At 50.3% G+C, this 26252-nt stretch overlaps 1 protein-coding gene across 1 annotated transcript in view; it reads right to left on the minus strand.

Moving 5' to 3' along the window:
• Lrrc75a (leucine rich repeat containing 75A) overlaps positions 1-26252 on the minus strand; it is a 44446-nt gene that overhangs the window by 6076 nt on the left and 12118 nt on the right. The window contains exon 2 of the mRNA XM_028863435.2: positions 8800-8928. Coding sequence (XP_028719268.1) covers positions 8800-8928 — 129 coding nt within the window. The remainder of the gene's footprint in view (positions 1-8799; positions 8929-26252) is intronic.

Here is a 26252-nt window from a genome sequence, read left to right on the forward strand (position 1 = left end):
TAATCCCTGCTGTCTGGTTCTATATTGATCTCCTAAGCCTCAATTCCCCAGAATGTGACTGCATCAAAGACAGGGCATTTAAAGGTAATTAAAGTAAAAATGAGGCCATTATGAGTGGGCTTTAATCAATATATCTGGTGTGTTTAGAAGTGATTAGGGAACAGACATGTCCGGAGGAAAGATCCATGTAAGCATGCAGGGGGAAAAAAATCCTTTACAAAAGGCTAGAAGAGGCCACACATCTTGGCCTCCTGACCTCTACAACAGCGAGGACATTAATTTCTGTCATTTAAGTCACTGGACTATACACTGGGTTAACTGCAGTGCAAAGATTTAAGAGAGACACACCAACTCCATCTCAAGGAGAATCAATTCAACACGGCCCCTGTGCCAGGTCTGAGCTGGGTGGAGAAGTGTGTCTCCCAACCCAGGAATGGGGGCAAGAGTGTGCTTCTGCCAGGAGACCCAGAGCCGAGGGCCAAGAGCCAGCAGTACTGGGGCTCCAGTGCAAACAAACCACCCACAGGAGGCGGTGAGGTTCCGTGTATCGAGTAGCATCAGCTTTTCAGGTGTGATCACCATTGCCACTCTGCTCATGGAGAAGCAGCCTACTCAATCATTTAGAACACGGACTTGGACCAAACTGTGCAGTTCCATGTCCTGGTTTTGTCTGTGGCCTTGAGTGAATTAAGGCAACTTCTCTGTGCCTTCAGTTCGGGGGTGGTGGTGGTGGTGGTGGTGGTGGGGTGTATAGCACGACACAACACTGGCTTCGTGCGGTTTGGGGTTTGGAGGATTAACTGGGTCACTACTATTCAGGTGCTTTGTGCAGAACCCAGAGCACAGGAAGCTGGCTCAATGAGCATGGTCTGTAGCTGTGGACACATTCAGGAATTCAACCACAGATCAAGAGTACCCAGAAAAGTTGGCGTGGTGGCACACGCCTTTAATCCCAGCAGAGGCAAGAGGATCTCTGTGAACTTGAGGCCAGCCTGGTCTACATAGTGAGTTCCAGGACAGCCAGGAGAGACCTTACCCAGAAAAGAACATGTCTGTCCTGAACATGGACAGACGTATTTTCCTGTCACCACTCCCTAAACACTGTAGCACAATCATTGCTCCTCTAGCTTTTACCTGGGGATGCTCACTGCGCAGGAGGGTGGACACCTGGACTATACTGCCTTAGGAAGGGACATGCGCATTTGGTATCTACAGGGTCCTGGGGCTCATCCTCCATGGAAAGACCAGCATGATATCCTGAGCTAAAGAACAAAGGTCCTTTCCGCCTGGGCTCAGAGGTAAGCTGGTTTTGTGTATGTGTGTATGTTTTGTTGTTGTTTCTGAGCCAGGGTCTTACTGTGTAGCCCTGGCTAGTCTGGAAATCACTACGTAGACAAGGCTGGCCTTAAATTCACAGAGATCTGACTACCCCTGCCTCCCAAGTATGAGAATTAAAAGCATGTGTCCCCATGCTCAGTCCTTAAGCTGAGTTTTTAAAGAGATATCCCTGAATGAGGAGCTAAAGTTGGTGAGGGCAGTTCTGCAGGCATGGGGGCAGCAAATAAGAATCTGGCTGGGCAAATCCGGCCATCCCCATGCTATCATTGTGCAAACCTTCCTGTCTCTCACCTGGATTACGGCAGACACCACGCTAGAACTCTCCAGAACGCCCACACTCCAGAGCATTACAGACTCTCATCCCTCACTATACAGAGGAGGAGACTGAGACTCAGCGAGCTGTGGCTGACAGAATGGTAAGAGAAGAAAGTCCCAGCAAGTGGGACCGGAGAAGGAAGGCCTGGAGAAGTGAAGCATCTAAGCAGGGAGCCCATCGGGGTGGCCTGCCGCTGAGGGGACTGCTCTGGAAGGGACCCCCTTGTTCCTCACAGCCTCACTGCTTCCTGCTGCTTCAGTGTGACTGACAAACCGGACATCACTTGTCCAGGCCATCTCACCGAACCCGAGAGTAGACGTCGGATCCCTAGACTTAAGATTCTTGCTTAGCCTGGTCACACAAGGTGGGTGAAGGTGACACAGAGAAGCAGACGCATCATTGGGGGCTGCCAGGGAGGCAGGAGAGAGGAACGGTGGGTGAGGTCTATACCCTGGGATTTTCTTTCTGGGAGATGGGGGGGGGGAGGACAGGGAAGTTGAGAGGGTGACTGAGGCCATGCTCACAGAAGGGACTGAAAGTGACAGAGGTCATACACAGGTCAGAGAAGGTGTGGGCGGAGGGCAGATGAAGGGGTTGGGAATTGGGGCTAGAGATCTGGGCAGAAAGCACAGGGCTGGTGATAGTATTAGTTGTCAGTGTGACGAATGTAGCATTACCTGGGCGATGGGCTGCTCATCACGCCTGTGGGGACATTGTCTTGATTGGGTACAGGGGAGTGGGGAGAGGCATTAATAAACCGAGCAGAAGCATGCATGTGTCTCGGCGTTTTGATTGCGTATGCAATGTGACCGGTTACTTCAAGCTCTTTGCCACCTTGACTTCCCCCACATGATGGACCGTCCCTTGAACCGTGAGCCAGAATAAACCTGTTCTCTTTTATGTTGATTCTGTCATAGTACTTATCACATCAACAAGGGCTCCGGAGGAAGAGCGGGTGTAAAGGCAGGGTGGGGAATGACCAGCTCCTATGGGGACATGCTGACTAGGAGGAGCCCGTGGGACCCCCACCTGGGATTCCTCGGATCTGGCTGAACCAAATACGCTGAGGGGGGAGTGGAGGGAACACTGGGCCAGGAGACAGAGAAGGCACAGGGAAGAGGTGTGAGTGAAGCACCTGGGAAAGGGTGGCCAAAGTCACCTTTGGCGGCCACTCTGTGGCCGATGAGGGCCTTCCTAGCACAGGCGTGGCTGGGGTGGTGAGTAGTGGTGCAGACTGGTAATGGTCATAGCTGACTCTGCAGGCACATCTTGAGTTCATTTCCCACCTTGGATTCCCAGGGCACCTTAAAAAATCGACACTAGTGGTGGTGAGCGGGCAGGTCCTCTGGCAGCGGGTTCACTTTATTTTTAGTTAGTATACAAAACAATAGGTCTTATTATGACATTCTCACACACATATTATTACATCTTACTCACACTCCCTCCCTTGGTGCTCTCCTCTGACCCTCCTCCCACTCGCTGGGTCCAGCCCCCTTCTGCTTTCATGGCGCACACACTCTGGGAAAACCGCAATGTTTTGTTGTCTGTCTTCTCTCCCATTCCTTCCTTCCGCTTATTCCCGATGCTTCCCGCCTCCCAACCCCTTCTTCCTGGATCCTAGTCCTGCTGGCCGGGGAGAGAGATTCTCTTGGGCAGCTACGGTGGAGAAGCACGCGGCTCTCGGACCTTAAGGACAAGAAGGGCCAATGGATGGGATGGGGTGTGTGTGGGCACGCCCAGCATCATTTTGGGGTGCTCTGGGACCGAACTGTTACTAGTTTCCGTTGTGGCTCCTCCTCCCATCAGTTCTCCCCGGGTTCCCAAAGACCCAAGGCCGCGCCCTCTCCCTCAGTTGCCCAAGCTGGGTTAGCTCAGGCTGCAGAATCTTCAGAGAACAAAGGCATAAAGAGGGGTGGTAGTGCATGGTGTCGGCCACAAGAGGGCAGCCGAGCACAGGGCGAGGCTGCTACTACGGGAGGGAGCCGGAGTCAATCTCGGCCTTCTCATTGGCTAAAGCGGGACAATAGCTGAGCACGCCAATTAGAGTTGCGAGTCCCCGTAAAAAGAACAGGGACGATCCCCTTCGCTTGCCTGGGCTAAATACACCACGGGTCTTTTGTTGTTTTGTTTCTGTACTGCTTGGGATCCACCCTGGCCTCGGATGGCAGGCCCACACTAGCACCAGCCACACTTCCCACCCTTAACGATGACTGAGCATCTAGAAATCATTTCACTCGGGAACACGGTCTTACCACTCCCACTTTGCAAATGAGGGAACTGAGGCATACAGTTCAACACGTCCAGACGCTGCCCCTTGGCTCCTACCAACCTACCCACTCTGCTCTCTTTGACTCTTTTTTTTTTTTTTTTTTTTTTTTTTTTTAGTTTTAGAGACCTGGCCCTTGGCATTTTCATTCAAGGTGCTTTTATCCTTTTCCCAACTCATTTCCTCCCCAGGCTCCCTCAAGGCCTTCTTCCAGAAGAGAATGGCAAAGAGTGGGGCCAGCCCAGAGGAGGACAGTGTGTGTGTGTGTGTGTGTGTGTGTGTGTGTGTGTGTGTGTGTGTGTGCGCGCGCGTGCGCGTGTGTGTGAAAATGAGACACCTTGTAGGGACCGGACCGGACAAGAGAACAGGGCCTGTGGGTAGCCATATTCTCCACCAGTGGGAGGATGGGAAAGAGCCCCGTGAGAAGAGGAAACTACGTAATGGAGCAGAGGGGGGATGGACGGACTTATACAGCATGCCTGCTCAGTAGTTCCAAAGCCTCCCCAAAGCTGAGCTGCCTTGGGGTGACAAGACACCGGGCCGCGTGGGTGTCTGTTAGCTGCGGCGATTAACCATGCAGAAGGCTCAGTATGGACTGTGGAATACTCCTGGCGGCTCTTCCTCTCACCCGTGGGGAAGCGTGGAGGCATGGCACAATTGGCGGGACTCCAGGCACTGCAGTCTCTCCAGAACTGCCCAGGGACACTGCCCTGAAGCACTGGGGGAGGGGCTGTCTGAGGGACTTCCCCGGGATCGGTTGGAAAGAGGCTCAGGGAGGGGCCCACAGCCAACCTACAGCCTTCGCTGGTCTCCCGGCTGTCAGATGCCATCTGTCCCCTTCCTTCCCAGGCACCTTTAGAAGAGCACCTAGGACTCCAACAACCTTGTCTGCCACTCAAAGGCTTCCCTCATTCATAAATTTACCCATTCATTAATCAGATTCTGACTGCTCCACTCACTACACACTGGACCCTGTTGAGATGGACAGTCTGCCCGTTTTTCCTTGGCTTACCCCTCCCCCACCCCACCCCCATCTGTTTCCTGCCCATCTCTGCGTCTCTGCGTCTCTGCTCGCGGGACTGCTCTGCACAGTACATCACCAGGTTCTCTTGTCCCTGGTCTCTAGCTGGGCTCAGTTGAATGAGAGCAGCCCGGGATCAGGAGGATGAAACGGCCAAGCCGTCTCATTCAGCACGTGTTGGAGCCTCCCAGACCATCCTGTCCTTTGTTCCTGGCAGCCAGCCCCACGTAGGCTCCTGCCAGGACTTATCAGAACTGTCCCGGGGATCAAGAGAACAGAAGGGCCGGAGGGGTGGTGTGTGCATTCTAGGACAGGTGTCTTGGCTCGCTCTGTGATACAGGACACTCAGGCAGTCCTGGGGAGACACCCACATGGCAACAAACGGCAGCCTCCTGCCGCCAGCCCTGCAGCGTGCATTAATGAACTCCAGCAAAGCCCGACACCTGTAGCCCCGCAGAGATGGTCTGACAACCCATGCTCGCTTTTGTGTTTTGTTTTACTTACTTATTTTTAATTGTTTTTTACATATGAGTGCATGTATGAGGACGAGTGGGTGGGTGCATGGGGATGCCATGGCACACGCACCATGGTCAGGGGACAACTGTCAGGGCACCTGACTGTGACTGCAGCAGAGGTGAGATGGGAGGTGGAGGCAGCCAGTCTACCCCAGTGGGTGAGATTCCAGGCCAGTGAAAGACCTTGTTTCCAAGGTAGCAGGCATCTGAGGAACAGCAGGCACTGGTCCATTGACCTCTATGAGCACATGTACACAGGTGCACACATGCATTTGGACACATACTCACATCCTCTTACCCCTTCCATACATGCTTGCACACACACACACACACACACACACACACACACACACACACACACACACATTCACAATGGAATGTGCTGTTTCCTGCCTGTTAGAAGATAGAACTGTGAACAAGATGGATAGATAATCCTTAGAGTATTATTTTTTTAAAAGACAGTTGTGGTGATATTTTATTTGTGCTTTAATAAATAAAGCTTGCCTGGAGACCAGAGGAAAAAGTCAGCCAATATAAGTAGACAAAGAAATCAGGCAACGTAGCACATGCCTTTAATCCTATCACTTGGCAGGCAGGGATCTATCTGGATCTCTGTGAATTCAAGGCTACACTGGAAACAGAGCCAGGTGTGGTGGCACATGCCTTAAATTCCAACTAGTTAACCATGGAGGTCTGGAGGTCTGTACAGACAGACAGGAAGTGACAGGGCTGGGCAGAAGCAGGAAGTGATGTAGCTGGACTGAGAGAGCAAATCAGATGGCAGAACAGCAAGGCATATAGACTGGGTAGACAGGAAGTCACTCGCATTTGGAAGCTGCGGAGCTGGTGAGGTGAGGTTAGCCGTGGCTTTCCCTATTTCCCTGATCTCTCAGGTTTTCACCCTATATCTGGCTCTGTGTTTTTTTTTTTTTTTTTTTTTTTTAATTTAATAAGACCATTTAGTAATTAATCTACAGACAGGGTCTCACTCTGTGGCTCTGCCTGGCCTGGAACTTACTATACAGACTGGGCTGACTTTGAACTCACAGAGATCTGCCTCTGCACTACTGTCGGGTGCTGGTACTAAAGGCTTAAGTCTCTATTCTAATGGGGTAGACCGCAAAGTAACCACCCAGCAAATGTGGGATAATTTAGGTCTTACGTGCCCACAAAAGGCCATGCGTTGAAGGCTTGATCCTCAGTGTAGTGCCACTGGGAGACAGACTTTAAGAGAGGAGTCTAGCTGGGCGGTGGTGGTGCATGCCTTTAATCCCAGTACTCAGGAGGCAGAGGCAGGCGGATCTCTGTGAGTTCGAGGCCAGCCTGGTCTACAGAGCAAGATCCAGGAAAGGCGCAAAAGCTACACAGAGAAACCCTGTCTCGAAAACAACAACAACAACAACAACAACAAAAAACCCCCAAAAGAGAAAGGAGTCTAGGGGTGGTGGTGCTAAGTCACTGCAGGTGTTTGGTTTGAATTTAAAATGTCCACACCACCCAGGCTCATGTTTTAATACTTGTTCCCCAGCTGGTGGGATTATTTTGGTTGTGGAACTTTTCGGAGATGGTCCCCTAGTTGGTGGAAGGTCACTAGGGGTCTTTGAAGATGACGGCCTAGTCCCTGGTTCTAGCCTTTCTCTGTTCTTTCTGGTCCACCATGATGCGAACAGACACTCCCATAAGAGCTGGTGGTCTTGACACCTTGTCTACACCTCTAGGCCACAACTTGAGCATCTAGGGGAGTGTCAGATGCAAAGGCCCGTGAGAAGGGAGTCCTAGTCCCTTCTGGGATGTTCTTTCCACCTCTGTCCCACTCACACCTGGGGGAGTCCCAGAGGAGCCAAGGCTGGTCAATGAACCCCCAGCAGGGCTGGACCCATTCTGCTGCTTTGGAAATCCTGGTCAGAGAGCAAGACCTGGCCTGTGGGGACCATGTCTGATCTGCTGCTGTTTCCTACACTGCCCTACTGGTTCAGTACCCTGGTGGCACGCAGAAGGTGCCACGGGCCGGCTTCTGTGCACAGGTGGCCATTTGGACAAGGCCCATGCAGATGCTTCACGAGCTATCTCACTTGGCTCTCAGCAGGAGGGAGACGGTTCCGATGCCCATTTTGGGGTTGAGGGAAAGGAAGTTCTGGAAATCAAGCGATGTGGGAAAGGTCACACCATGCAGAGCACTGAAGACGTGTGCTCCACCCCCATTCACGTGTTGGAAGGTGGGGCCTTCCAGAGCTGACTCGGTGGTGAGGGTGGAGCCCTTGCAGGGCTGTTCTAAGAGGGGTCTAGAACCTTCTTTCCACCATGTAAGGACCCAGGAGAAGGCAGCCATCGGAGATGGCAAGCGAGGCTCCCATCAGACACCCCAACCTTGCACTTTCAGCCAGATGTGAGAAATGAATTCCTACCTAGAAGCCCTCAGGCCATGGTACTTGTGTAGCAGCCTGTACTGAGTAACCCAGACTGATGTGGTCCCCGGCCCCACCTAGGCTGAAGAGAAGGAGCTCTAGGCTCTCCTGGCCTAGCCTGGTCCTGTGTTAACTCTGGGCCTGGTGAGGCAGTTAGATTTTCTTGTCTTGCCCAGGCCCAGGTTTGCAGAGTAAACACCTCTGCAGTCCTCAGGAAAGGCACATCTACTGCAGTACCTGCCTTCCTCAGCTCTCAAATGGGCATGAAGATAGTATTTTCCCTATTATTCATGGGTTGTTTTTCTGTTTGTTTTTGTTTTTCTCGAAACACAGTTTCTCTGCGTAGTTTTGGTGCCTGTTCTGGATCTTGCTCTGTAGACCAGGCTGGCCTCGAACTCACAGAGATCCACCTGCCTCTGCCTCCTGAGTGCTGGGATTAATTAAGGCGTGTACCACCACCGCCTGGCACATTCGTTTATTTTTGAGGGCTCTATTACCTGTCACTTCCCAAACTTTTAGGCAATTCACTGCCTATTCTAGAAAAGACAGGGGTATGTCAACTGCAGGGCTCCCTCAGAGGCCCGTTTCTGGTACCTTCCTGTTCCCCAGGGTTCCAGCTTCAGCGACTTGGCTCCCTGTGGCTCCTCTCCCAGTCCACCAACCCTCAAGACTGGCTTTTCTTACTGTCTCTTATTGGACTCAAAGCTCCTTTGCCTGTTTTCTGCTGACCCTGCAGCTCCCACCCTCTACAGACAGTCCCCCTCTTCTCTACATCTTGGCACTAGGCAGCTCCAGGAGCCAGAGAGAAGGTCCCAGAGGAAGCCAACCCCAGAGGTTTCTTTTTCCTTGAGCAACCATGGTCAGGTCTATGCTGTCTAGAGAGGGGGGTCCACCTCACACCCTAGGAAACTTGGCTGCTTCAGACCACAACTGCCTACCGGCTTGGGGCAGTGGATGTAGCGTGCCAGACTGATGATGAGGTCATGTGTGATGGGGTCCACCAGGTTCCGGAAGCTGGCGTAGCGATATAGTACATCATCCAGGGAGGTTGACTCCATGCCCAGGTCCTGAAAGAGAGGAGAACGCCCAGAGGTCAGGAGCCACCCGACTCACTTACAGTGTTGTCCTCTTGCGAACCTTCTACTACAAGTAAGTGTCTTGGACATGAACTTTAGGATGGGTGAAGAAAAGACACTCCCCCCTCGCACCCCCCAGGAGGCACCACACTCCATCTGCAGAACTTCCGCCAGGGCTCAAGGGTTGCTGGAGTGTGGCCAAGAGCGCTGGGATCCAGAAGCCCTGTTTCTGCTGCTCTGGGTGGTTGGACTTCCTAAGATTCTTACCCAATGCCAGGGACAGGCCAGTCTAACCCTCTCCCAAGCTTGAGCTTCCTGAGCTGACGGCTCTCTGCTCAGAGATAATGGAACAGGCATGGTCCACCTGGGAGTGTTGGATTAGGCACTAAAACGTTGCTAGGCCTTGAGCACCCCTCAGCCATGATGCAGCCCCTCAGGAAATCTACCTAAGAGGTTCACGGCCATGCTCTCTCTATAACAGGGAGACAGTGACCCTGTCATCAGAAATCGGTGAGGGAAACAAAACTAAGCAGCATGGGCAAAGCTTCTGTAGGGCCCACTGTCCCTTGTGGTCCCCCAAACCTCCTGAACCCGTCCCTACCACACTGTGGAGCTCCTTTCCCAGAGACCCATCTGAGAATGTGCTGAAAGCCATTAACTCCAGGAAATACAGGAGTCGGGGCAGGACGGGACCTTGGCATATCAATTCCATGTTGGCCCTGCGGTCAGGAGGGTGTGTTGGGCTATACAGAACTTTAGAACTATTACCCGGGAATGAGGAAGACACACTCCTACCCTGACTGGGACATACGGAAGCTGGGAAGGCCTCCGTTCCAAGGGCATCAGAAGGCCGTGTGGTCAATTGTCGCCTAGCATTGAGCTTCCCAGCCCGACCTCTGCTTACAGGTCAAGGCTCCCTTCTTGGGGACAGGAAGGCAGAGAAAAGGGGGGAAGCAGGGTAGCGACACCCAGGGCTAGAGGCGAGACTCATGGATGAGGGAAGGAGGTCGTGGGTATGGGGTCTTCCTTTCTTTTTCTTTCGTTCTTTTCTGTATAGCCCAGGCTGGCCTCAAACTTTTGGAATCCTCTGGCCTCAGCTTCCCAACTACTGGGAATATTGGCCACATGCCCAGTTAAGGGTTTTCTTTTCATCTGTCCTACTACCCTTTGGCTGTTGACTTAAGGCTGGTCTCTGTCCCTCACCCGTGTACATCTGTCCTTGGGGTGATTTACACCTAATATTCTCAGGTCCTTGTAGACCCCTTAGCTTACTGTAAGTCTGTGGGCAAGAGATCAACCCACCTTGGGGTGTGTTTTTTTTTTTTTTCCCTGACTGTAAAATGGGCAGGTCAACAACGAAAGTTCTCAAACTGTGTCCCAAGGTCCTGGGGTTGGCAGGTGGTACTGGGGGACAGGAGGGAAGCAGAGCCCCTCTTGGTCTCAAACAAATGAATAAACAAACCACTGCCAAAGACCTGGGAATGTGGGAGAAGCCTGGTAGGCCTTCCTGCCCTCTGTGTAGCCACACTGGGTCCCATCTCTGCAGGCCCCCCATGTTCCAGGCCATGTGAGGCCATCATATTCTTGGAAAGACCAAGAAATACCGCTGGCTCATCCAGAGACTGGGCAGGCTTGCCTTGGTGCCGACTGTACCTCTCAAGGGCCTACACTCAGTTGCCCCCTCTACCCTTCAATGCAGGAACCCCATGGTTGACAGTGGCCTTCTCTATGGTGGGAGATAGTGGGGGGGCTGGGTGAATGAGTCACAGGGTAACACCTTCCTGAAGGACTCCAGCTGGGGCGGGGCTCTCAAAGGTCTCAGGGCTACAGTAGGAAACGCCAGCCCGGGGCCGGCCAAAGGTTGCTGTATTTCATTGCTTGCTTGATTTCCGGCCACAACTGTGTCCAAGGACACTTGTGCAACCTCAGGACCTACGCTAGTATCTGGGTGTCTTCTCTACGTCTCTCCTCCCTCTAAGCCAGTTCACTGGGGACTTAAACGGATACGAGGGGGAGGAGGTAACTAGCCCCTCAGGGTATCTCAGGTGACAGCAGCTTGGGCCACAGTCCTGGGGAAACCAGCTCCCCTGACTGTAGGCATGAGGATACCAGTGCTGTGTGAGGGAACTGGAAAAACCAAATCCAGATATGGCCCTTTCAGGTGCTAGTCTTGGAGGGGCTGGTGTGCCTTGCAGCAGCAAGGCACCCAGGGGAATCTCATCTTCCTCACGGTGGCTCTAGAGAGCACATCTCTAGGAACTGTGTGTACAGATGGTTGCTCACCAGAAAGTCTGGGCGAGTATTATATCCAACAGCAGGCTCTGAGTCATGGCTGTTGGGAGTTCAGTGAGGAGGGCGTAGCCGGGCTGGCCCCGCACTGCTCCGACTTGAAATGCTGTGCCTAGAGGTGACAGGCACCCGGTGCATCTCCAGGAGGTGGGGCCCCCCGTGACACCAGCTCAGAGAAGCAGGTTTGGGGACATTTTGCAATGGGATAAGCCATAATGGGCCTAGGGCCAAGACTATGGGCTTCCAAAGGGCAAGTATAAATTTATACCGGAAGTCGGAACCTCTAAGGACGCTGGGAGGAACCTGATCCCTGGGCAACCCGAGGCTCTTCAAGGGTCCCTGCCGTGACATGACCTGTGTTTCAGTGAGCTGGCCGTATAGATCTCAGTCCAAACAACCCGCAGTGAAGGCCTGAGCGCCGCAGCAGCTGCAAAGCAGCTGTTGATAGGAAGCAAGGCACCAGACGCGCACACCAGGACACAGCCCCTCTTCTTACGTCTTTATTTTCCTCGGGAAAATTCTTCTAAAAATCTATTTCCCTCATATGTAAATCGGTTATCCATTTTTTAAAAAAATATAAAAAACCCAGCTTGGTGAAGATGTAATCCACATACAATTTACTCATCTATAGGACAGAATCTGGGGCTGAGGTGGAGCTAGTGGCAGATTATACGGGTTCAATCCTCAGCATCAAAAAAAAAAAAAAAAAAAAAAAAAAGTGTAAAACGCAGTAGTTTTTAGTATGTTCAAATCTTTGTGCAACCACGATAGATTTGAGAACATTTTCATTACCATGACCCCATTCCCAAGTCTCCCCTCTCAGGCACAGGGCTATTATCTACCTGCTTTCTGTCTCTATGTATTTCCTGTTCTGGCCTTCCTTCTTTTGTTGTCTAAGTGTAATTACAGATCTTTCCAGTGACATTGCCCTCTTCTTTATTGCTATTAATTTAAAATTAACAATCAAGCCCTTTAGAGTCCCTCCTCAAAAAAAAAAAAAAAAAGAATTACTTAACCAGGCACGGTGGCACACACCTTTTATCGCAGCCCTCTGGGGGCAGATCTCTGAGTTCAAGGCAGCCTGGTCTACTGAATGAGATCTAGGACAGCCGGGGATACAGAGAGAAACCCTGACTTCGAAAAACAAAACAACTCCCCAAATATTTACTTATTTTTATTTTTTTGTGACTGAGTGTTTGCCTGAATGAATGTGTCCTGCATGGGTGTCTGGTACTAGCTGAGGCCAGAAGAGGACACTGGAGTTACATTCAGTTGTAAGTCTCCATGTGGGTGCTGGGAACTGAACCCAGGTCCTCTGCAAGAGCAGCCAGTGCTCTTATCCACTGAGCCATCTCTCCAGCCCCTTAAGTCCCTTTGTTTTAATTTCTAATAATCTCACTAGCATTAGAGAGGATCTCCGAAAGAACTCTCGTTGAAGCTTTCAATCACTTTAAACACTTTACCCCAAACATCCAGGAACTGCTGTGATAGAAGAACGCGTTATTCTGGGAGAAAGGGACTAAGAGGGGAGCAGGAAGTAGGGAGCCCCAGGGAAGGCTTTGACTCTGCATCCCGAAAAACTCCTCTGGAAACATGACTAGCTTTGCCTATTCCTACTTCCCTCTTTGTTGTTGTTGTTTTGGTTTGATTTTTCAAGACAGGGTTTCTCTGTGTAGTTTTGGAGCCTGTCCTGGATCTCACTCTGTAGACCAGGCTGGCCTTGAACTCACAGAGATCCACCTGCCTCTGCCTCCCAAGTGCTGGGATTAAAGGTGTGCGCCACCACCACCCGGCTGCCTATTCCTACTATGCCCAACCCTCTAGTGAAGTGCCTGGTCCATGTGGGCACAGGCTATGTGGTGGTACTGGGGGTTCAAGGGAAACCCATGGCCGCAGCTGGTGTATGGGAGAAAAAACATTATCAACCCCGGGACTGGGCCCTAGACTTTCACAGAGAGAGCATACACCACGGGGACAAGGACCCAGGCACTCATCTCCCTGCATTTTCTATTGCTGTAACTGAATGGCGGAGTCTGTGTAACTCATAAAGAGATTTCTATTTAGCTCATGATTCGAGAGGCCGGGGAGTTCAATGCAGGGTGGTCACATTTGGTAAAGGTCCCATACTGTGCCGTGACACTGCGGACAGCATGAACGTGTGTAGGAAAGGCACTGACCCACTTTGTAACAACCTGTGCTCGAGAGAACGAATCCATTCCCGTCTGTGAGAGAGAGATTAAAAGCTCTTTAATGTCAACATTCGTCTGGGCGAGCACACTCCTTTCGCGGCCTCTGTTACTATAACTGGGGGTTTCAGATCTCGGTTGCTGTTATGGCCACAGTTATTTCCCCCCACTTTTCATGTGTGTAGGGTCAGCAGACCTACGAGTACGTTTTTCTTTTGCATGGGTGTGGGTGGTGCATGCACACTGCCTAAGGTTGATGTCAGGAATCATCCCCGCTCTTCCACCTGTGCGCCGAGGCAGGCTCTCTCAATCAAGCCCAGAGCTTGCTGATACGGCTAGTCTTGGGATTTGTCTGTTACCTGAGGCTGGAATTACAGGTAGGCTGCCATGCCTACACCACAAGTAGTGGCTGTGGTGGTTTGGATAATGGTTCCCACAGGCTCATGTGTTGGAATACTTTGTCCCCTCTTAGTGGAACTGTTTGGGAAAGAGCAGGAGGTGTGGCCTTGTTGGAGGAGGTGTGTGTGTGTGTGTGTGTGTGGCTTTGAGGTTTGAAAAGTCCAGGCCATACATACCTAGTTAGCTCTCTCTGCCTGGTGCTTGTAGATCAAGATATAAGCTCTCAGCTCCTGCTCCAGAGCCGAGCCAGCCTGCCGCCATGCTCTCTACCATGATGGGCACGGACTCTAACCCTCTGGAACTTTGAATCCCAAATTAAATGCTCTATTTTATAAATTGTCTTTGTCATGGCAACGGGAAACTAAGACAGTGGGTTTCTGGGGATATAACTCCTAGTCCGAAATGCCTACAGGGCAAGCACTTTAACAGAGCCTCTTCCCCAGCTCCCATTATTATATTATTGTTACTTTAAATGTGAAAATAACATGCTGATCAAACCTCGAATTGTATGCTCAGGTTTGCACGCACACACACCCAGAACTGTGCACCGGGCTTGCACACTCGCCCTTGCTTCTTGCCTCCTGCCCACCGAGACCTACACCCTCACTCTGAATCGCGCTCAGCCACCGAGCACACGTTCCCCTCGGAGGAGGCAGAAGGGCTCTTTCCTGACACAGACTATGAAAACGCCGGTATGGCGAAGCCACACCTGAGGACAATTAGGCTCAACAGAAACTTCAAAATGTCAGGTATTTGGCCATCCTTGGGTATGGAGGAATGCAGACCCCTGAGGCTGTCTCTCCAGCTGCTTTCTAACTGAGGATCCTAAGGGCCTGTCTTTGACACTAAACCCCAGCTGTGTTTCCCAGGGGGCCAATACCACAGTTGGTATTGTCATGACACTCTCTCAGTCATGAAATAAGCATCCCATTCATGATGACCCCAAATTTCTAGAAAATTTCCCCTAACTCTCCAACTACCTCTACTGTCCCACAGCTTCTCAGTGCCCATTCCCCTGCCCCCAGACCCCACCGTTACTCAGTTCTCTTCTCCATAGAAGTGGACCTGTCTTCTTTGGCCTGATCTAGCTCTTAGATCCAAGAGGCCCTGCCCTCCATAAGGCCCCCAGAAATAACAAGCACTGGGAAGAAGGAGATAATCTGAAGCATTTGTGCATTGTTGGTAGGAATGTGAACTGGTGTGGCCACTGCAGAAAATGGTGTGGCAGTTATTAAAAAAAAAATTAAATGCAGGATTATCCTAAGATCCAGCAATTCCATGTCTGGATGCACAGCCAGGAGAGTTGAAGGCAGAGTCTCAGAGAGATGTTGCACACTCATGTTCACAATAGAGAAAAGGGAACATTAATCTGAATGCAATAAGCTAGTCATGGAAGGGCAAATCCTGTCTGATCCACATATGTGAGGCCCCGACAGTAGTGAACACACAGAGACAACACAACAGTGGTTGCCCAGGAACAGGGCAGGGCATTGTGGGACTACTGATCAACAGATGTTGAGTTTCAGCTTTGCAAGATGAGTTCTGGCGAGTGGCTGCATGGTCTGAATGAACTTTACACTTGACTTTCGAGGGGCTGGGCTGTAGCTCAGCAGAAGATGCTTGCATGCTCGCTCAAGGCCCTAGCATCATCCTCAGCACCACACCAAAACACTAAAGAAGTTCAACTGCTAATTTTTTTAAAGACTTATTACTTTATTATGTATACAGCATTCTACCTGCATGTATGTCTGCAGGCCAGAAGAGAGCACCAGATCTCATTACGGATGGTTGTGAGCCACCATATGGTAGTTGGGAATTGAACTCAGGACCTCTGGAAGAGCAGCCAGTGCTCTTAACCTCTGAGCCATCTCTCCAGTCCTCAACTGGTGGGTTTTATATCACATATGTTCTGCCACCATTTGAAAAAAGAAAGCGAGACCCAGGCCAGAAAACACATATACTATCTTGAGGCAAGAAGAAAGAGGAAGGCACATCCACACTTGGCTTTCCCAATCCCTGCTTATTATATTTGGCTGCTAGAATTTATTTTTCCTTAAGAGTCAAGGTCTTACTATGTTGTTTCCCCTGGTCCTAAACTCCTGGGCTTAAGTGATCCTCCTGCCTCAGCTTCTTAAGCCGCTGAGATGAAGGTGTGCTTGATTTTTTTTTTTTTTTCCAGGCCAGGCAGTGGTGGAGCATGCCTTTCATCCCAGCACTCAGGAGGCAGATGTAAGTGGATCTCTGTGAGTTTGAGGCCAGCCTGGTTTACAGAGCGAGATCCAGAACAGGTAGGGCTGTTACACAGAGAAACCATGTCTTGAAAAAACAAAACAAAAAAAATTTTTTTGCAAGTTACTGTATGTACAGTGGTTAATATTTCTTTTCCAAATCACGCTAAGAGAAAGCTTGGGATCGTTCTATTTACATTTTTCAGCTTCTGCCTCCTAAGGCAGACCGATGGTGGCTCTCAATGTTTATCTTTTCTGGATAATTTTCAGTAATTCATGCTCTCATCACCACATTCACCGTTGCTGGTTAGAATGGAGAGTCAGCTAGCATTTCAATTCTCTGTGATTGTCCTTTGCTCATTGATCTTCCTTATCATCTCATTTTGTGACCGCCACCCCCCATCTTGGTCTCTTTTGGTCCTTTCCTACGGAGTTCATTTCCTTGGGATCCTACAGTTCAATTTCAGAGATGAGGCTCAGGTTCCACGGTAGTTATCCTGTTTCTTTCCTCCACCCCCACTCACTCACTCCTGAAGGTGACATCTGGGGACACCCGAGCACCTCAGAATGACCTTCCCCTGGGGTGGGAGCTGAATTCAGCTCAGCTGGCTGAGGCCAACCCTGGGTAAGACCAGGCACTGGCTGCTGTGACTCTGATGTGGAAAAGGGACGACTCAGATCTCCACATCCATGGGCACAAAATAGGTGGTGTCCTCAGACATTATAACCCACCTGCAGGGCATCATCAGCCTAACTCTGCTGACCGTGTGTGGGCAGCCTTCACGGCCCCCAGGTCACTCTCTTCCTGCCTGTGGTCTCTGAGCTGCTCTCTCTGAAAGGATGCAGACACAGGCACGAGAGGGGGCGTGGAGAGGGGATGGCACCCCCAAATCACTCTAAGGCCCACCTCTGACCCGTGGCTGGTGAAGTCCTCAGGCTGAGGGAGAGAGTGGCTTCTGACCTTCTATGACCAGCTCCATGATGCCTACGAGGGGTTTCTCTCAAGCTGTCCATCTGTCTTTGTTTGCAGGGTTCTCGTTGTTGGCCCCCCTTTTTGGAGAGGGGCTGTCTACTGAGGTGTGCGAGGGGAATGCTGCAGGGAAGCCACCGAGGGGACCGCTAGGCGCTTCTATTTTAAACCCCAACTCCCCCTTTCCTTTCAAAGACCCGCCCTGTAGGGATTAAGCTGGCGTCTGCCTCTCTCCTCCAGGCAATGACTCCACAGTTTCCGCACCAACACTGTGGGGAGAAGAGGGAGGCTGCAGCCCTGAATACTAACTGGAAGGGGAGACGACAACCCAGAAGCCATACGGCCATGGCCACAGCCTGAGTGCAAAGCTGCCTAATGAGCTTGTAATCAAGCACAGTCCCCCCACAACCCCCGCCCCCCACCAGAAGGAAATTAATTAATGTCCAGAGGGAAACAGGAAACGGCTAGGCAGTCTCTCCTCCAGGCTTAGCGGCTCCCAGGCAGCTTTTCTCAAGGGAGGGGACCCACCAGGGAAACACCCCGCTCGCTGCAGCTGGTGCCTGAACTCCCATCTCCTTCCGAGTGACTCTCCTTCCCGGGGAATCCCGCGGGAGGGGAGGGGAGGGGAGGGGAATGTCAGGTGCTGTTAGGAAACACAGCTCCAGGAAGCCTCCAGGGAGAGAAGCCAGGACAGCTCGGAGCTGGGGAGCTGGAGAGCTGGAGAGCTGGAGCGAGCTTCCTGGGAAGACAATGGCGTCTTGGGAAGAAGGGTAGCCTTAAAGTGTACCAGGGAAGGGAGGGAGGCTTGGGACACACACACACACACACACACACACACACACACACACACACACACACACACACATCCAATGTGAGAAACACACAAGGATACATGGATGTAAAGGGCAGAAAGGTGCTCCCCTTTCCCAAGACACTCTCACGCTCTTACACGCAGAACCTGTGAAGGTGACCTCATTTGTAGAAAAAGGTCTTTGCAGATGAGATTAACTTAAGCAATCTGAAGACACGGCCTTTGTTTATCCAGTTTCCCCACATCCAAGCCAGGTGTCCTCAGCATGGACAGAGAAGAGGGTGAGAATAGACGAGAAGGGCAGAGGCAGAGCTGGGAGGGATGTGGTGACATCTTGATGTTGAGGGGAGGAAAGAACAAAATCCCGTTGTTTGAAGGCACCCAGTCGGTGGTAATTTGTTCCAGCAGCCAAACCTAGCACAGTGGCTGGAGACAATGGCAGCACTTTTCTCCAGGCTTCCACAGGTGAAAGGGGACTCCTGTGTCAGCTGGGGTCAGCGAGGGCCACGAAGGCTGGCCCTGCTTAGCATCCTGCTCCTTCTCCCTCAGTCCTGGGGCTTCTGTCAGGTGTCAGGTCACACAGTAGGGGAGGGCAGGGTGTCAAAAAAATGACTACTTGCCCCAAAGAGGGTCCCCAGCTCAATATGAGAAACTGCATTTAGAACCAAGGAGAGGGAATGGAGAGATGGCTCAGTGGCTAAGAGCATTGGATGCTCTTCCTGAGGTTGTGGGTCTGATTCTCAGCGCCCATATGGTAGCTCAAAATCATCTGTAACTACGGGCGCAGGGGATTTGAAGCCGCTTTCTGGCTTCCACAGGCACTAGGCATACATGTGGTATACAGATCTACATGCAGGCAAAAGACCTATACACATAAAATAAAATTAAAAAAAAAAATAGAAAAACAAGAGATATATCAGTTGTTAAGAGTACTCGATGCTCTTGCAGCGGGGCCAGGTTCAGATCCCAGCAGCAAGAGGGTAGTTCACAACCATCCATAACTCCAGCAGGAGGGCACCTGACACCGCGTCTTCTGATCCTTGCAGGTACCAAGCACACCGCACGTGGTGCACACACATACATGCACACAAAACACTCATACATATAAAAAAGTGTGGGTGTGAGATGGTCAGTGATAGCACCCTTGCTTAGCACACAGGCGTCCTGGAGTTTCCAGTCCTCAGCACTGGAAAAAACACCAAGTGGGGGAAAAAAAATCTCAAAGACATGGAGGCCGAGTGAGGTGGCGCACACCTTTAATCCCGGCACTTGGGAGGCAGAGGCAGGCGGATCTCTGAGTCTAGCCTGGTGTATGTAAATGAGAGCCTATCTCAAAAAAAACAAAACAAAACAAAACCAAAATCAGACGATACATGTGTTTAGTGTTTACAAAAGTGTGTTTTATTATTTTATGTGTATCGATAGTTTGCTTGTATGTATGTGTGTGTACCACATGTGTGCAGCAGAAAATGGCATCAGATCCCCTGGAAGTGGAGTTACAGATGGCTGTGAGCCACCATGTGGGTGCTGGGAATTGAACCAGGGTCCACCTGGTTCCAGCTCGTGGTACTATGAGTACGTGGTGGAACTTAGAGATGTGGGACGTGTTGTGTGTGTGTGTGTGTGTGTGTGTGCGTGTGTGTGTGTGTGTGTGTCTGTGTGTGTGTTTGTGTGTGTGTCTGTGTCTCCTGGGGAGAGGAGGTCATTGGGATGTGCCCTGGGAGGGGGCAGGACATCCCAGCCCCTTCCTCTTTCACCTCCTGGATAAGGTAAAGGTTGCCCCACTATTCACTCTCTCAGTGATCTGCCTCCGTGGACCAAAGCCAAGACGGAAACTTCCAGAGTTCCTGTCAGCGCAATCCTTTCTTCAGGTGTTTGTTCCAGTGGGAAGCTAACTAGCACAGCATATGTATTTTTTCACAATAAAGAAAAGCCACCGAGCCTAAGATTTAGGAAGTACGTAAGCAGAGGTAAAGTCTTCATCAGTTAGCATATCTGTAGCAGGATTTCAGCACACGGGAAGCTTATTCTGGGAACATTCCCTGGGCTCCCTGAGAGTCCAATCAGTAGCATGGTCTAAGATATACAATCCTGCCAGGCAGTGGTGGCACACGCCTTTGATCCCAGCACTTGGGAGGCAGAGCCAGGTGGATCTCTGTGAGTTCGAGGTCAGCCTGGGCTACAGAGTGAGTTCCAGGAAAGGCGCAAAGCTACACAGAGAAACCCTGTCTCGAAAAACCAAAAAAAAAAAAAAAAAAAAAAAAAAGATATACAATCCCAGTATCCACAAAGATGTTGCAAGAGGTAGAATCCAGAGCCCCGAGGGGTGGAAGAGGGGGGCATGAGCATGGAAGGAATAAAGAAACATAAAGAATTTAACTTAGTAGCTAAAGCATCCCATGGGGTCAGGGGGTGGGGGTGGGGGTGGGGTGGGTGGGAGACTGTCATGGTTGGGTTAGGTAGGAAGATTAGAAAAGAAATAAGGCACTGTTCTAGAAACCTAGGGCTGAGAACACACCCTGGAAGTGGGTGCTCAGAGATCCAAGGCTCTAGTGCTAGACTTCCTCAGCCACAGGGCATCCCTAACCCAGAAGGGGCCAGAATTAAACTGTGCAGTGGTTCTCAACCTTCCCAACTGCGACCCTTTAACACAGTTCCTCTTGTTGAGGTGGTCCCCGCGACCATAAATTATTTTGGTTGTTACTTCCTAACTGTAATTTTGCGACTGTTATGAATGGTAATGAACATCTACGTTTTCCAATGGTCTTAGGTGACCCCTGTGAAAGGGTTGGTTGACCCCCCAAGGGGTTGCAACCCACAGGTTGGGAACCACTGAAATAGGGGGACACTCAAAACACTGAGAACAAGTAAGTGACTGCTGAGTGCTGAGCCCTAAGCGGATGGTATCTCCCCTTCCAAGGCTCAGGAGCGTCTCAGAAGGTGGGGAGGAAAGAAGGTAAGCCGGAGGATGGAGGGAAGTACTGAGGACTGCTGCCTTCCAGACACAAGTTTGGTTCAGCCATGACATAACAGCAACTGTGCATTCCATCACGAGTAGGGGAGGGGTCCAGGAGGTCATTAATGGTTGCTGGAGGCGGGGAGATGTTTTCTTCAGTGGTGAGATTGTCCAGGCTCACCTCCCACCCATGGGCATGCCAGCGACTGTCATTAAAGTGAGTGGGCCACAGACACAGACAGACAGATGGACGTACCCAGACATGAAAGCAGAAGGGGGAGGGGCTGGTTAGGAAGAAGTAATTCAAAGACGGGGAGGAGAAAAGGGAGGGGGAGAGGAACAGGATGAAAACACGCGGTGACCCTGTCCACAACAAACACACACCCAATAAAGACAGAAGAGGGCCCCAGCAAGGCAGTGAGCGTGAAGGTGTCCGCTGCCAAGCCTGATGGCCTGTATTGTAGAAGGAGAGAGAGACACGTGGGATAGAACTCAAGGACATGTGGGCCTTGGCATGTGTACACTCACACACCAACACACACCAAGCAACAAAAAATGACTGGTTGATTTTGGTCTTAGGATTTTTAAGCAGAGCACTTAAGGGAGATTCAGTAACATTTACGACATCTTTGAAATGTGTTGAGAGAGTTTCATAGTCACCATTTTTAAAAGCTGAATTTACTGATATTTAATAATGGCTTAGAAACCTGTTAAGCCCTGCTTTTTTTTAGGATGAGTATTGATAAACTTAAGAAAATTGGCTACGGGAGTTGGAGAAATGACTCAGTGTTAAAAGCACTGGATGTTCTTGCAGAGGCCCAGGGCTCGACTCCCAGCACCCAGGTGGTGGCTCACACTATTTTGTAACTTCAGTTCCAGGGGATCCGATGCCCTCTTCCAGCCTGCACGGACACTTGGCTATTATCTCCTTGCCCCTGGATACAGTTGTGTAAGTTTTAGATTCTTGATGGGAATCATGAAATGGGTGGAGGCAGGGGCAGGCAGATCTCTGAGTTCGAGGCCAGCCTGGTATACAAAGCGAGTTCTAAGACAGCCAGGGCTACACAGGGAAACCCTGTCAAAAAAAAAAAAAAAAAAAAAACAAAAAAACAAAAAAACAAACAAACAAAAAACCCCAAAAACGAAAAAGGAAATAAATAAGTGATAAATAAAAGCTTAAAGAAACCCCAGGTTTTCCACTGTGGCATACTGACTATGGAGAAAATCTCAGTGCAGGCACAAACTGCATAATTATGATTCCATGCTGGAGGACCAGGAACACAATAGTGGTCCCAGCAGATAACAACAGAGCACAGGAATTCCCACTGTGTGGCAGCACCAGACACCATGACACAAAAGAACACGGTATCACGATGGGAATGGTGCCTCATCTCTCAAGCCCTAGTGCTTAGGAGGCAGAGGCAAGTTCCTGAGTTCAGGGCCGGCTTTGGTTATATCGTGAGCTTGAGGTTAGCTACACAAGACCTTGATTCTTAAAAACAGAAAGAATGAAAAAGAAAAAAGGGCCAGCAAGATGGCTCAGGGGGTAATGATGTTTGCTGTATAAGCCTGGTGACCTGAATTCAATCCCTGAACCCATGTAAAGGTGAAAGGAGGTAATAGACTTCAAAGTGATCCTAGGACTTCCACACACTCTGTGACACGTGCACTGTCATCTCCCCCCCCCCCCCCCCGACACACACACACACACACACACACACACACACACACACACACATCATGGACACACACAAATAAATATAAAATTAAAAAATATTTTTATTATTTAAATTACGTGTACATGGAGGTGTGTGCGTATGTGTGTGCACACAAGTCCAAGTACCCACAGAGGACAGAGGTGTCAGGTCCCCCTGGAGCTGGGGTTATAGGAAATTCTAAGTCATCTGATGTGGGTGCTGGGAATCCAACTCTGGTCCTCAGGAAGAGCAGGGTGTGCCCTTAACCACTCAGCCACCTTTCCAGCCCTAAAAATAAGATTTTTAAAGAAAGAAAAAGGGCAGACACGAAGGCACTTGAGAATTTCCTTTTATAATGAACAAAGTTTAGTCTAAGTTACCTAGGCCTAGGTCAGAATGACTTCACAATCTTGGCTGGTTCCTTACAACTTTCTCTGGAGAGTCTTCTAGTTTTGGAGGCTAGAAGTCACGTGCTGCAGATTCTTGGTGGGTGGGCGGGGCTTCCCTAGCCTCGCACGTGGAGGGGATTGATGTGCTTGGGTCTGTTTTTCTTGCTATTTTAGTGTGGATTCCTACTCAGGCAACTTCACTGTAACACAGGATGCTCTGTTGCTCCAGCAGCTGCCTCGGATCTATCTAGTGTTTACCCTTCACTCTTCCTTTTTTAAAGACAGAGTTTCTCTATGTAGCCCAGGCTAGCCTGGAATTCATCATTCTTCTGCCCCACTTTAGTGCACCACCATGTTCAGACTCACCTTGCCGCCCCTGCTTTTTTTTTTTTTAAACTGTATGTATGCATAGTGTGTGTGTGTGTGTGTGTGTGTGTGTGTGTGTGTGTGTAGGTGTGTGTGTAGGTACACGTGTGGAAAGGCTGTACGTGGAGGTCAGAGGAAAGTTTTGTGGAGTTGTTTCTCCGCTACAACTGGGGATCAAACTAAGGCTGCCAGTCTGGTGTGCCAAGTGCCTTTACTTCTTACGCCATCTCACTCTTGACTGCACCTGAGGCCAGTGGAGTGAGCCACCGGGCGCCGCTGAGGTATGTGCATGTAGCTCTAGGATTTTGCATAATGAAAATACTCAATGATAAATGTCACAGAATGTGCAGTCTGTAAGTAGCCTGCGTGTGCATATACACTCAAACATTCCCCCAATAACACCAAGGGTGAGGGCACGCAGATGGAGAGTGGGCACATCTGGAAGGGGGATGGGCATCAGACTGAGAGCCAAAGGCACACCACTCAGATTTGGGGATCACCAAAGCAAAGCCGATCACAAAAGTAATATATACCATCAATACACATAACTCCCAAGAGAAACTCCCAGTGCATGAAGGGCCCTGTTTGAAGACGAAGCCTCCTTCCAGGATGGCATCACCCAGGCTTGGTTTCTGTCTCCGTCATCTCGCTGAGTGTCTACCATGCTCACAAGTCCATGGAGACTGGTGCCTAGAAGATGTCCATCAGCAGCCAGCTGACCCATGCCAGGCAGCTGCCAGGGAGACTACTACATGGAAATCAAGGCAGGGAACTGCGAATAGAGGCATCACAGCCCCTGCCCAGCTTCCTCAGTATGGCTGTGTGTGTGTGTGTGTGTGTGTGTGTGTGTGTGTGTGTGTGTGTTTCAAAACAGGGTTTTTCTGCGTAGTCCTGGCCGTCCTGGAACTTGCTTTGTAGACCAAGCTGTCCTTGAACTCACAGAGATCCTCCTGCCTCTGCCTCTTTTTTTTTTTTTTTTTTTTTTTAAAGGGGTGTGCCACCAGTGCCACCACTGCCCGGCTTTTTTTTTTTTTTAAAGATGTATTTATTTATTTATGTATACAGTGTTCTGCCTGCATGTATGTCTGCAGGCCAGAAGAGGGCACCAGATCTCATTACAGATGGTTGTGAGCCACCATGTGGTTGCTGGGAATTGAACTCGGGTCCTCTGGAAGAGCAGCCAGTGCTCTTAACCTCTGAGCCATTCCTCCAGCCCCCTGCCTCTGCCTCTTAAGTGCTGGGATTAAAGGTGTGCACCACCATGCCCAGCTAGTTGTGTTTTAAGTCTTTAAAAATGGCATCCTCTGGGCTGGCGAGATGGCCTAGCGGGTAAAGGTGCTCACCAGCAAATCTGACGTTAATTCTGTAGTGGAAGGAGAGAACTGATTTGTGCTACCCTCTGACCTCCACACCATGCATGCATGCACCCAAACACACACACACACACACACACACACACACACACACACACACACACAAAATAAAGGTTAAAAAAAGACACACTCCAGGGGTTGGAGAGATGGATTGGTGGCTAAGAGCCCCCCGTTGCTCTCGCAGGGGACCGGGTTTGATTTCCAGCACCAGTATGCTGGTTCGTAACCATTCTTAACCCCAGGCCCAAGGGATCCTTCACCCTCTTCTGACCTCCAAGAGCACCAGGCACATATGTGATACATAGACATGCAGCAGGCAAAACATTCATACATTTAAAATTAAATAGATAATTCTTTTAAAAAAAGGCCCTCTCTAGAAACAGATACCACACCACTGCCAAGAGTAACTTAACTATAACCTAAGAAACTACAACAATAACAAATAACTATAAAAGGATGCTTTCTCTTTAGAAAAACAGAGGACTGGATTAATTCCCCCAGGGTCACGGCTCCCCCTAGACACGGGTCAAGACAGCCACGAGAACCAGTTCTGGGATGGTTCCCTAATCACTCTTTGGAAAGAGCCCAGTGGCAGGAAGCAGGAGAGAATTCAACAACTCACTCTCCCCTGCCCTGGTCTCAGACACTCTGGCTCCCGTGATTCTCCTCTTTCACGGCAAGGACAGAACAGACTTCTGTGTGCGGTGTGTGTGTGTGTGTGTGTGTGTGTGTGTGTGTGTGTGTGTGTGTGTGTGTGTGTTTTCTCTTGCAGTTGACTGTCGCTGCCCGTCCCTGTCTTCTGATTCTGATAGATGTAGCACTCACAGTACATCCCCCAACGGGTTCCCTAAGTGTCTCTCTTTCCCAGAGCCTCTTGTACAACTGGGATTCTGTAGAAAATGGGAGCAGGGGCAGAAGTCCCAGAGGTCCCCAGGCTCCCGAATTCCCCGAATTCTTGGCATTTTGCATTTCCTCTTGGGAAATAATAAAATCAGCTGTTTATACCTTCTGGCAAACCCATGCAAGTCCATTATCCCTTCCCATGGTGAAGTCTGTCCCATTTAGATGAAAGATTTGTTCCATCACCAAAGGATTCAAGGAAAGAGTCTCAGGAAGGAGCTGGAGGACCCTCTGCTCCTTTACAAGGGGGACTTCACTGGAAAGAGCCCATTTCTCAGAATGAGGAACTGAGGTCTAGAGGGCTGACTCCCTTAGTGAGGAAGTAGTAGGAACAGAAGAATTCTAGAGCCCCCAGAAGTGTCTAGCTCCACCTCTCCTGGCCACCAGCCCTTGGGAGTTACTTATATTAGACCAAGTTCTCCAGAGAAACAACCAATAGATGTATGTGTGTGTGTGTACAGGGGGGAGAGAGGGAGAGGGAACTTGGTTTATTTTAAGGACTTGGGTCATGTGATTGTGGGGGCTGGCAACTCTGAAATCTGTGGAGCAGGAGGACAGGCTGGAGGCCTACCCAAGGCCTGGGAGAGCTGTCTTGTTTTTGCTGCTAAAGGATGTGTGGAGGCAGAATCTTTCTTTCTCAGGGGGCCTGTGTCTTTTCTCGTAGGACTTCAACCGACTGAACATGCCCATCCATGCTGCAGAAGGCAACGTTCTTTTTAAAATGCCATGTTTACTGATTTACACGTCCCTT

Source organism: Peromyscus leucopus, chromosome 8b (genome assembly GCF_004664715.2).
Source record: "Peromyscus leucopus breed LL Stock chromosome 8b, UCI_PerLeu_2.1, whole genome shotgun sequence".
NCBI classification, from domain to species: domain Eukaryota; kingdom Metazoa; phylum Chordata; class Mammalia; order Rodentia; family Cricetidae; genus Peromyscus; species Peromyscus leucopus.